This window comes from Microcaecilia unicolor, unplaced genomic scaffold (assembly GCF_901765095.1).
Source record: "Microcaecilia unicolor unplaced genomic scaffold, aMicUni1.1, whole genome shotgun sequence".
Classification (NCBI taxonomy): domain Eukaryota; kingdom Metazoa; phylum Chordata; class Amphibia; order Gymnophiona; family Siphonopidae; genus Microcaecilia; species Microcaecilia unicolor.
This window is the reverse complement of record NW_021963272.1, coordinates 84,858-97,899: the sequence shown is the minus strand read 5'-3', so window position 1 is coordinate 97,899 and position 13,042 is coordinate 84,858. Positions and strand designations below refer to the sequence as shown.

The 13,042-nt window shown below is 48.0% G+C and overlaps 1 protein-coding gene across 1 annotated transcript in view; it reads right to left on the bottom strand.

The window, feature by feature from the left end:
- The window catches only part of LOC115459129 (sialic acid-binding Ig-like lectin 15), a 39,853-nt gene extending 29,433 nt beyond the window's left edge, over window positions 1-10,420 (bottom strand). Inside the window, 3 exon segments of the mRNA XM_030189001.1 lie at window positions 283-420; window positions 423-665; window positions 10,346-10,420. Of these exon segments, the coding sequence (XP_030044861.1) occupies window positions 283-420; window positions 423-665; window positions 10,346-10,406 (442 nt within the window). The 5' untranslated portion in view covers window positions 10,407-10,420.
- Between the last annotated feature and the right edge of the window lie 2,622 nt (window positions 10,421-13,042).

Here is a 13,042-nt window from a genome sequence, read left to right as displayed (position 1 = left end):
AAGCTTCACGTACAGCGCCCTTTATAGAATACTAACTTAGGGCCCTATTTACTAAGCTGCGCTAAAGACAGTTAGTGTTTTTGGCTCCCATGTAGATGTCTATAATATTCCTATTGGGCATCTACATGGTTAGCGCGTGCTAATTTTTAGCACACGCTAAAATCGCAAGCACACCTTAGCAAACAGGGCCCTTAGTGCGGATCATCCCAGCGCCTAACTTTTAGCACCATTTATTGAATTTAGCCCTCTGTATGATATCCTCATCAGTTTACCAGGTCTTACCTATTAGATGCAACCTTGTTCCAGTTTTGGTCTCATACTTGTCGTGGTGCTCTGTGGAAAGTTCCACACGGCAGAAGTATCGGTCACTGTCACTCCATGTCAAGTTATCTATTTTGATTGAAAGGTTGTTATGCCTTGATTCCCCAGCAGCTTGTATTTGTTTTCGTAACTAACTGTGGTTTTACAGAGATCATTACTGTTTGTGGCTCCGCACTTAAAGATCACCATTCCATTGTATGGTTCTCCAATTCTCCAGATGCCGGTCAAGGTGCCGTTATAATTTTTGTGAGGATGTGTGAAGGTGCAAAGCAAAGCGACAGGCTTTCCAACTTCTCCGGTGACATCAGGTGCGACCTGAAAGGACCAACCACTTGCTTCTGTACCTAGGAGAAAATAATGACTCTCTAATTAATGGAAGTGCAGTTTTCCCCCCTTATTTAGTAATTTCTTTTTGCTCTTTTGGGACTAGGCTGGCAAACAGCTCTAAGAAAGGAAATAGCAGGAATATCTCAATATAGAGAGGGAATAATATCATGTGATAAAGTACAGTACAGTGTCTATTCTCTGACCTAAACGGGACCGACCCATGACAGATGAGCAAAAAGTCAGATTAATACAGAAAACAATGGTAACTCCTCAAACAATGCATAAAACAAAGGTACAGAGTTCTCGATTTTCAAATATTCTCTTACCAAAAGGTTTTCTTTAGACCAGGGGTCTCAACCCAGACCTCAGGACACACCTAGTTTGTCAGGTTTTTAGAATACCCACAATTAATATGTATGAGATAAATTTGCATGCACTGCTTCCATTGTATGCAACTGGGGAAGTGCTGGTAAGGAAGGGGAGTTGGAAGGGGCGAGGAAGGGAGAACGAGTTGGATTTTGGAAAAGGAGGGCGCCCATCTGTGTGACTAAATTTAGTCATGGGCAGTACACCAAGTAAACTTGGTGTAAATGCTGACGCCTAAATGATAGAGCAAAACAAAAAATATAGCAGAGAGTATATTAGGAGTAACTCTATAATCTTCTCAAATCATATGAGGTAGAGTCTCATATAGGAAAACACGGCTACTCTCACTTCACTCCCTCGGTGAATCTGCACTCGAGTATGCTTTTTGATCATTGACTCTTCCCCCAACCTACCTATGCTGAAATCACCTTTTCAATTACTCATTTACTCATGACAACGCATAGGTATGACGTCGTGGTTATGTGACACTTATCAAACTGGTGTGCCCATGAGCCCCAGCAGGTGCCTGTTTTGCAATCTAAGCTTCGCCAAGGGGGAGCTTTAACACCAGAGTCAAACAATCTGGTGTTAAAGCTCCCCCTATGAGGAAAGGCTAAAGCGGCTAGGGCTCTTCAGCTTGGAGTAAAGGCGGCTGAGGGGAGATATGATAGAGGTCTATAAAATAATGAGTGGAGTTGAACGGGTAGATGTGAAGCATTTGTTTACCGCTTTCCAAAAATACTAGAACTAGGGGGCATGCGATGAAGCTACAATGTAGTACATTTAAAACGAATCAGAGAAAATTTTTCTTCACTCAACGTGTAATTAAACTCTGGAATTCGTTGCAAGAGAATGTGGTAAAGGCTTAGCGGAGTTTAAAAAAGGTTTTGGACGGCTTCCTAAAAGAAAGTCCATAGACCGTTATTAAAATCTCAACCTTTGTTGTTCACCCTTGATCTTCTTGGTGATTCCAATATTTACACACAGATACTCCTGTCCTTTATGCAACTCAGAGACTGGTAATAGTCTGAGGCTGCTCCTGGATTTTCTCTGATCACAATCCACTTCCCTCACACACAGACCCTTTAGGTGTCCTTCTTCCAGCAATGCCCTTCTGGAGTTGCACCCTGACCTTGAACAGCCTTCCACTGTCCTGTTTCCTGCTTTGAGTGGGGTTCCCCTTACCAGCCCTCAGCTCTGACACCTTCACCTTTGCCTCTTGATGGGGCAATAATCACTCCTCAATTCAGCCTGAGCTTATTTAGCCATATTGGAATCTCCTCTGCTTTAAGTGTCCTGCCGGAGGTTCAGGCAACCAAAGACCACTTCTCCCCCCAAACTGGAGTTTCTATCACCTTCAGCTCCAACTCCCCTATCAATCCATAAACCCACTTTCTTTCTGCAACTTATTTTAACACCACTCCCCTTTAGGTTGGACATCCGAGCTCTCCCCCATGATATCTAGAGAGCTGGTACCACTCAGTAATCCTCATATAATGGGGGATTACATTAGTTTTCTGATTAATCAATTTTACTAGTACTGGGCTGACAAGGCACACCCGCTTTCTACTTTATGGAATGCGTTTTACTGTGTCTTTATCAACAGCTGTAAAACTTTTCAGATACATTTATGTGGAGGACGCAGTGTAAAACATTAGATTTGTATAGTGTTGGAAAACAAGAATGGATTTAATGCTAGCAGTATTATATAAAACATTCACTCCTGCAGGATTCCATACCTCACTGTTTCTAAAGTATAAATCATTTTGTTTTCTCTGAGCTGAGCTATGAGTTTGTTTAACAAAAAGAAATACATTTCTGGGGCCAGGCCAGTGGTAAGCCTTGCATATTGCCAAGCATAGGATCTGGTTTCGATTCCTGGACCAGGCACTGCTTCCTGGGCCTCCAGGACTGGGAATGCTACAGAGGCATGCATGCTGCCCACAGGGCAGGGGGATGGGGAATCCATCTAACCCTTAACAGGAACAGCAGCAATTCTAAAACTGCCCAGAGTGAGGCAAAAGTACGCAGTGGAATAAAATGCCTTATGAATTATAAACTGAGTCAAATTTCCTATGATTCTGGAAACTGGGGCAAAGCTAGTTTGTTTTCAATTGTTTTAAAGGCTAGTTTTATTTTTGTAATTGTCATCAATGTTTATCTTATTTTTATTTATTTTATTTAGATTTCATTTTTTTTTGTAATATAGATTTTATAATTATGCTTTGTAAAGAAGTAAGATATGTGGGGAATATGGGAAAGTTAACTTTTTTGCGAGTGAGACAGGCAAGAGAAAGCTGAGATGAACTGATGAAAGGCAAGAAATACAAAATGTGTGAAATGCAAAGAATGAAAAGTGTGAAGTTTTGATGGATGGATGAAAGGCAGAGAGGAGAGATATGGGAAGAAGTGAAAGGTAAGAGAAACAATGACAGCTGGAGGGAGACAGAGGACTGGGAACAGAAGCATCACAGAAGGAAAAGTAAAATGGAAAGAAAACAGGAACAGGAGTCATGTGTTTGCTGATTCCTATGATGTTTAATTTACCTGCTGTTCATGTCGACGGCTATTGGGTGAATAAAATAATTAATAGATAAAACTACTACTACTACTTAACATTTCTAGAGCGCTACTAGGGTTACGCAGCGCTGTACAAATTAACGAATAAGGACGGTCCCTGCTCAGAAGAGCTTACAATCTAAAGGACGAAATGTCAAGTTGGGGTATATGAGATTTCCTGAGAAGAGATGTAGTGATTAGGTGCCGAAGGCGACATTGAAGAGGTGGGCTTTGAGCAATGATTTGAAGATGGGTAGGGAGGGGGCCCGGCGTATGGGCTCGGGGAGTTTAATAGATAAAACCCATGGTTATTATAGCTGTGGACTTAGTATGAATTTCCAAAGAAAATGTGCACTCATAGTTTAATAGTTTAAAAACACTGGATATAGCACCCTATTTGTCAGAGAAGTCAGAGTGGTTTGCATAGTCACAAAATAATAAAGAAAATCAGAATATCATTTTGAAAATGACACCAGATCAGAGTACCCGATATATAGTTCTGCTTTTTGTGTAGTAGATTTTTTTTCAGAAAACAATGCACTGACTTGAAAATACAGTATGATCCTAGTCAAAACACGCTCCAGAAATGCCGCCCCTAAATGTGAGACACTATCCAAGCTGATTTTCGAAAGAGATCGCCGCCCATCTTCCGACACAAATCGGGAGATGGGCGGCGATCTCCTGAATCCGCCCAAATTGGCATAATCGAAAGCTGATTTTGGGCGGCTTCAACTGCGTTCCGTCGCGGGGCCGGCATGGTAGCGAAGGCGGGACGGGGGCGTGCGTTGAGATGGCCGGCTTCACCCGATAATGGAAAAAAGAAAGCCGGCCGTCACGAGAATTTGGTCTGCTTTATTTGGATCCTTTTTTTTCAGGTCCAAGTTCCAAAAAAGTGCCCCAACTGACCAGATGACCTCCCCTGACTTCCTCAGTGGTCACTAACCCCCTCTCAAAACAACAACTTTAAAAACTTTTTTTGCCATCCTGTATGCCAACCTCAAATGTCATACCCAGCTCCCTGACAGCAATATGCAGGTCCCTGGAGCAGTTTGTAGTGGGTGCAGTGCACTTCAGGCAGGAGGACCCAGGCCCATCCCCCTACCTGTTCCACTTGTGGTGGTAAATGTGAGCCCTCCAAAACCTCCCCAAACCTACTGTACCCACATGTAGGTGCCCCCCTTCAGCCCTTAGGGCTATGGTAATGTTGAAGAGTTGTGGCCAGTGGGTTTGGGGGGATTTGGGGGGTTCAGCACCCAAGGGAAGGGTGCTAAGCACCTGAAAGCTAATTGTTTTATTTTTTAATTTTTGAAAAGTGCCCCCTAGGGTGCCCGGTTGGTGTCCTGGCATCTCAGGGGGGCCAGTGCACTAGAAATGCTGGCTCCTCCCATGCCCAAATGCTTTACATTTTGCCGGGTTTGAGATGGCTGGCTCTGGTTTCCATTATGGCTGAAAATCGGAGTTGGCCATCTCATCTAACCCCGGCGAGCGATTTGGCCGGTGCGAAGCATATTTCAAAAATATGCTTGGCTCCGCCCCTTCGCGGAGCCGGCCCCAAAGATGGTCGCCCATCGATTTGGCTGGTTCCGTTTGATTATGCCCCTCTATGCGTAGCCTTAGCACCATATGGGGAGGGAAACTCAAACAACCAATTTGCCTTCAGAAACGGTTTTTAAAATTGTGCTAAAGTGTGTCGATTTTCCAAAAGATATTTCATGGTTACTCACCTAAAAGTACATGCGGGTCAAGAAGGCATGTGCTTATTTTACAAGCCGTGTGTAAGTGTGTTCAGGGATTTAGGGGCCCTTTTATTAAAATTTAGTGCACACCAAGTGCTAAGATGTCTTTTTCTGCTTATGGGCTTTTTAGCATTTAGGGGCCCTGTTACTAAGCCGCACAGGCGCCTATGCGTGCCCAACGTGTCAATTTGGAGTTACAGCCTGGCTACTGTGTGGGCCTTGTGGTAATTTCATTTTTGATTTGCGTCCACTATGTGTGCAGGTCATCTGGTCATTTAGGGCACATTTTTGTGGCTTGGACAAAAGAAAAAAAGGACCAGGTAAAGTTGTCCAATTGTTCGTCAGGGACGCCCTTCTTTTTTCCATTTTCGGTCGAGGACGCCCATGTGTTAGGCACGCCCCAGTCCCGCCGTTGCTATGCCTCCGACATGCCCCCGGGAACTTTGGTTGTCCCCGCGACGGAAAGCAGTTGAGGACGCCGAAAATCGGCTTTCGATTATGCCAATTTGGGCGACCCTGTGAGAAGGATGCCCATCTTGCGATTTGTGTCGAAAGATGGGCATCCTTCCAGGGCCATGCCAACACGGTAAGCGCAGTAAGTGCTTCGGGGGGGCGCCTGCCTTCAAGGGCGCCGCACCGTCGCTTTGTATTTTTAAAAAAAACCTTACTCCTCCACTCCCCTCCATCCCCGATTCGCCGGCGCTTTAAATTTACCTCGCTCCGCCTCCTCCGACGTCTGCGCAGCATCAGTGAAAGCGCTGCCTGTCTGACGTCTCTCCACCAGCCCAGCCTTCCCTTTGCTCGTTCATTCCCTCTGTGTCCTGCCCTCAAGGAAATGACATCAGAAGAAGGCGGGACACAGAGGGAACCAACGAGCGAAGGGAAGGCTGGGCTGGTGGAGAGACGTCAGAGAGGCAGCGCTTTCACTGACGCTGCGCAGACGTCGGAGGGAGGTAAATTTAAAAGTCCGGGGGGGGGGGGGGGCGCACGCGATGGTGTGCGGGGGGGCGCCAGAGACCCTAGGCACGGCCCTGCATCCTTCTCTTTCGAAAATAAGCCTGTTACTTGGTTACACCAATCTCCTGTAACAGAAAGTAGGCACCTACATTCCTTTATAGAAGAGGCTCCTACTACTCACCTTCCAGAAGACTTACTGGAGGCACCCAGTTATAGAATTGTCCCTTAATTCTACAACTGTGGGCTGCACGCAAAAATGCCAAGAATATTAGCACTTACATGCCTTAAGTGTACACTTACCAGTGGCATAGCCAGGAATTTTTAACAGGGGGTGCACCCCACACCCCCTGCACCCCTCCCAGTACCTTAAAATCACCTCCGTTCTGCTCCAGTCTTCTCCATGTCAGTGGCAGCGGCACTCGTAGGCTGCCTGTGGCCTGCGCCGGGACTTTCTCTCTGAAGCATCCTGCCCTTGACAAAACAGGGAGTTGTATCAGAAGGGGTGGGACGGATAAGAAAGTCCCGGTGCAGGCTGCAGGCAGCTCAGGTGAAGACTGGAGGGAGATGATTTTAAGGCATCGGCGGGGTGGGGGGGGGGGGGCAGTCTGACAGGGTGTGCATATACAACATACGCACCTGGAATAAATATGCCACTGACACACACAAAAGTGCCAGCTGGGTGCTTAGATGCTATTCTGTAACAATGTGAAGAAGTGAAGGGGGGGGGGGGGGGGGGGGGGAGTATAAGCACAGGTGGAACATGGAGGAAATGGACAGGATTACCATATTTGCCCTAAGAAAAACAGGCATGCCCTGCCCCCCTGTCACACCCACCACTCCGCCCTCTGTTGCACTCTGCCCCGCCCCCTGTCACTTTGATCCCCCAAAGAAAGCCAGATTCCCTCTCTCCCCCCATGTAGATCCCCTCTCTAATTTTACAGCCTCCCTTCACCCACAGGACTCCATTCACTACACCTCTCCTCCCCTCACTTACCTTAGTGTGGTGCCCTGGTGGTCCAGTGACCTCTTTGGGGCAGGGAAATAGCCCCCTCTTTCCTGCCTGGCATGTCTGCAGACTGTCTTTCTCCAACACCGATTTGAAATGGCTGCTGAGAGTTCAAATGGTGGCCTTGCGAGACTTGCAAGGTCATTGCTTGAACTCTTGACAGCCATTTTGAATCAGCATCGGGAGAAAGACAGCCTGCAGATGTGCCAGGCAGGAAAGAGGGAATTCTTTCCTGCCCCAAAGAGGTCACTAGCCCACCAGGGCACCACACTAAGGTTAAGGAGGGGAGCGGCGGGGAGGATAGGATGCCCGCCTGCCCTTCCATCCACCAGCCTGCCCATTAGTCCGCAAATCCCAACAAACGGACAGGATGGCAAAACCTGCCCGGTTGCCCGGCTGTGTCCTCAAAAAGAAGACATGTCCGGGCAAAACTGGACCAATGGTAACCCTACTTCCATTCACATGAGTAACTTACTGAATACTGTCAGTTGCTCACAGTTATGCCGGGTCTATGGTTGGTGTAACTGTGGGCATGTAAATATGAAGTACTTCGATGCCAGGTTATGCTAGTCCTACTATATAAATGAGCTGTGACTGACGTGCCGCGCATGCATCACTTCACAGGTCTCTCCCGAGCCACCCAGCGATTCTCCTCTCTCCCCTGCCCCCCCCCCTCCAGCCACCCAGCGATTCTCCTTGCTCCCCTGATTACCTCCGTCGAAGCGGCCGCGCCATTGAAAGCCCTGCCCGTCTCCAGCCTTCCCTTCGAGTTTGTTCCCTCAGAGTCCTGCCTTCTGATGTCATTTCCTCTTTCCGTGAGGACGGGACTCTGAGGGAACGAACTCGAAGGGAAGGCCAGAGACAGGCAGGGCTTTCAATAACGCGGCCACTTCGACGGAGGTAATCAGGAGAGCGAGAAGAATCGCTGGGTGGCAGGAGGGGTGGCTGGAGGGGGGGCAGGGGAGAGAGGAGAATCGCTGGGTGGCTGGAAGGGGGGGGGGGCAGGGGAGAGAGGAGAATCACACACTCTCTCTCTCACAGACACACTCGCACCAAGTCTCACTCTCTCTCTGTCACACACACACACATTCACTCTCTCTCTCTCACACAGTCACTCTCACACACACTCTCTCAAGCATACACACTCTGAGGAAAACCTTGCTAGCGCCCATTTCATTTGTGTCAGAAGCGGGCCTTTTTTACTAGTATTCAATAATGGAAGCTGGGCATCCAGATGCTGTTATAGAATAATTCTCACCATGTGGCAACAGGGCAGGGGCGTATCTGCGTGGGGCCACAGGGGCCTGGGCCCCCGCAGATTTCGCCCTGGACCCCTCTACCACCGACCCTCTCCACCTCCCCCTCCCTCTCGCCCGCCCGCCCGCCACCAACCCGTCGCCGATCTTTGCTGGCGGGGAACCCCAAGCCCCCCGCCAGCCGAAGTCCTCTCTTCCGTGCAGGATGCAAGTTGCAACGCTTCCTGTTCTTCTGAGTCTGACGTCCTGCACGTACAACGTGCAGGATGTCAGACTCAGAATTTGGAACTCAGTCTGATGTCCTGCGCTTTGTACACGCAGGACGTCAGACTCAGAAGAACAGGAAGCATTGCAACTTGCAGCCTACATGGAAGAGAGGACCTTGGCTGGTGGGGGGGTGGGGTCCCCTGCCAGCAAAGGTAAGTGAGAGCAGCGGGGGAGGGTTGGCGGCGGCGGGAGGGGGTGGAGAGTGTCATTGGTGGCGGGGGGGGGGGGGCGGAAATGGCGGGGGGGGGGATCGGTGGCACCAGGGGGGGGGGCTAAAATGTGCCCCCTCCCTCTGGCTCTGCCCCCCCCTACCGCCAGAGTCCAGATACGCCCCTGCAACAGGGCACCTAAAATGGAGGCACCTACTTATGGAATTGCCTCCTAAGTGTATTGCAGCTAATGCAGGTGCCAGTTTTGCTAGGTAGCAGGAGCAGTCTGACCATTCAGGAAACTGGGCAGTGCCCGAGGGCCCAGAGGCTCTAGAGAGCACAGAGGCTATGCCACAGCAGCACACTACAACCCTACTACTACTACTATTTAGCATTTCTATAGCGCTACAAGGCGTACGCAGCGCTGCACAAACATAGAAGAAAGACAGTCCCTGCTCAAAGAGCTTACAATCTAATAGACAAAAAAATAAATAAAGTAAGCAAATCAAATCAATTAATGTGAACGGGAAGGAAGAGAGGAGAGTAGGTGGAGGCGAGTGCTTACAAGTGGTTACGAGTCAAAAGCAATGTTAAAGAGGTGGGCTTTCAGTCTAGATTTAAAGGTGGCCAAGGATGGGGCAAGACGTAGGGGCTCAGGAAGTTTATTCCAGGCATAGGGTGCAGCGAGACAGAAGGCGCGAAGTCTGGAGTTGGCAGTAGTGGAGAAGGGAACAGGTAAGAAGGATTTATCCATGGAGCAGAGTGCACGGGAAGGGGTGTAGGGAAGGACGAGTGTGGAGAGATACTGGGGAGCAGCAGAGTGAGTACATTTATAGGTTAGTAGAAGAAGTTTGAACAGGATGCGAAAATGGATAGGGAGGCAGTGAAGGGTCTTGAGGAGAGGGGTAGTATGAGTCGCCCTACCTTGAAGGACCCTAGTAGTCTAGTGGCCTCTGCAGGGGGGGGGGGGGGAAGGCAGGAAAGAACAACACTCTTTCCTGCCTGCTGCTGCTATTCTGCCCGGCGCCGTTGTGTTTTAAAAATGGCTGCCGAGACTCCCTGCAGCAGTTTCGCGAAACCATTTACTGTAGGTATTATCAAGTATCACCCCTGCAAGGCCCCACTATCCCCCAAAACATGACTGCCTGTCAGCAGCCCTGACAGATGAAAAGCTTGAACCCTTCAGCCTTTCAGACAGGGTTGTTACCTTAGCCAGGTTAATGTGACATGCTGACCAAGCTCTAATCTACCCCAGTGTCTGTGTGGAACTGGAGCCCTAGTGACATTAAACTACAAATCCACAGATGGAATGGGGCAAAAGCCAAACTGGTTCAGACCATTTTAAGAGAGTTATAATGGTGTTACAAAAACGAAATAAAATTGCAGCTATTCAGAACTCACCAGTCTTCAAGACACACAGTAGACATGAAATCCAAGCAAGCAAACTGTTCATCCTGTCCATCTGAAGAGGTGGTACATGGGTTAGGGAGTGCTCTGCTCAGTGTTTCAACATTGCGACAGGATATGCGGAGCACAGCAGTAGAACATCCAACCCGCTGTACAGCTGCAGGAAGAATTGAGGAAACAAGTTGACCATTTTCAGGAAGAATTGCTTATTTTTGGCATTACTCATAGACTGTGGTCAGGACACCGAGGTTCAAGCATTTGCTGTCAAGTTCTCTGACATATATATGGATTCAGCACGAGTTTGGTTTTTCCTATTATTCATACAGTATAGGGAAGTTTTTAGGAATGTGTCAGCAACAAAGATGTGATTGAAAGCCGAAGTGCTGCTTTGAGGCGGATATGGTGTTTGATTAAAAAAAAAAAAAAAAAAGAATCCCTTTACACCTGAAGACACAAAGAAATGAAAATAAATGTTAGTAAAAATCTTCAACGGGATGCCCTACAAGCTATGCATACAGGGGGTAATTCTATAAATGGCATCATAAATTATGCACTGATAAAAATTGGTGCTCACCAGCAACCCCAAGATAAGCAAATGTTGGATGTATTCACACTTTAGGAAACTTAGAGGGGCATAATCGAACGTCGCCGACGATCTATTTTGGCGGTGGCGTAACAGCTGGCCAGAACCGTATTATCGAAAAAGATGGCCGACCATCTTTTTTTTCGATAATACGGTTTAGCCCAGCCAAATGCCAGAGTTCGCCGGGTTTGAGATGGCCGTTTTTGTTTTTTCAGCGATAATGGAAAAAAAAAGGGGGATCTCAACCCGGCGAAATCCAAGGCATTTGGTCGTGGGAGGAGCCAGCATTTGTAGTGCACTGGTCCCCCTGACATGCCAGGACAGCAACCGGGCACCCTAGGGGGCACTTCTAACAATTTTTAAAAAATATACAAATACCTCCCAGGTGCATAGCTCCCTTACCTTGGGTGCTGAGCCCCCCAAATCCCCCCAAAACCCACTCCCCACAACTTTACACCACTATACTAAGTCCTTATGGGTGAAGGGGGGCACCTACATGTGGGTACAGTGGGTTTTGGGGGGGGTTGGAGGGCTCAACACTTACAAGTGTAACAGGTAGGGGGAGGATGTTCCTGGGTCTGCCTGCCTGAAGTGCACTGCACCCATTAAAATCTGCTCCAGGGACTTGCATACTGCTGTCAGGGAGCTGGGTATGACATTTGAGGCTGGCATACAGGCTGGCAAAAAAGGTTTTATTTTTTTAGTGTGGGAGGGGGTTGGTGACCACTGGGGGAGTATGGGGAAGTCATTCCCCATTTCCTCCGGTGGTCATCTGGTGAGTTGGGCCACCTTTTTGATTATGTCAATTTGGGCGACCCTGTGAGAAAGATGCCCATCTTGCGATTTGTGTCAAAGATGGGTGCCCTTCTCTTTTGAAAATAAGTCTGCAAGTGACCAAAACAGACATCATATGCAGATGTGATTCCATGTGCCCCAAAGAAAGGAGAGTTTAATTCAATTTCAATATATTCCATCTTTAAACACCAGGCTTTCCAAAGGCAGATTACAGAAACAGATGAATAGTTAAGATCAAGAAACAGGTTATTCTCACTGAAATTTCTCCAGCTGTATTGTATAGAACAGTGTAGAAAAATTAGCACAAAATACAAAGATTATAACTACTGTTTCTACCAGCTATAATAATTTTAAGCTTTTTTATTGATGTTCAATTTTTATTTCATAATATTTAAATCTAGTTATAGGAAGCTTTCAAATAAATTAAAAAGCTGTCAAATAAGTAAAAAAGAAAGCAAAATCTTTTGTCCGCCACCTTTTAAGGCACTGCCTAATGCTTATCCTCCTGGAACAGCTTTAGACTTTTTACAGATGGAACACGCATTTATTTTTAATAATCTCACACAGCACTTGCCATGGAGTCCCTGGACCCTTCTTACCTTACCCCTACAGCCAAGCCAGCAGTCAAAAATGAAGAAAGAACAGCTCACTTCCACAACAGCCTCACACAGCCAAGGCCAAGCACCGCTGCCGAACTGCTGGCTGCCCTGCACCAACCACACACCGGGCGACGCAGACCGTGCGCAGAGCAGAGGAGGACCCTGGCCTGGGCCCCGCGGGCCCCCACAGTGCTGCCTGCCTGCACTGCTTGAAGCCAGGAGAAGGAGGAGAAGAACGTCGTCAAAAGAGCTCACCTCAGCCGCAGTACAGCGGCCATGTAGTAAGTAACAATGATTAAGTTACTACCACAATGGCCACTGTGGCTCCGGCTGAGCAGCTCTTTGGATGACATTCTCCTTCTCCTGGCTTCAAGCACATCTGCAGGCAGTACAGTGAGGGGACAGGAGATGGGGAGTGTGCGGGCACTGGGTGGCTAACAGCAGCAGTCTGGTGCTCTGGCAGGCAGGTGATGACAAGTTGACGATGATCAACTTCTGCAACATTCCTGTTCAGGCACTGGCGTGCAAGCAGGAAGGTGGAAGCGCATGTGCATAGGCGGTACTGCGTCCGCCATGGCACCACCGTGTGAAAGTGGGAAGGTGGGGTGGATGCATGCGAGATTCGAAAGTGCCAAGCCCATCCGTGAAGGATTGCACTGGCTCCCGGTCGGAGAACGTATTGCTTTCAGGATCTGCACCCTGGTTCATAAGATT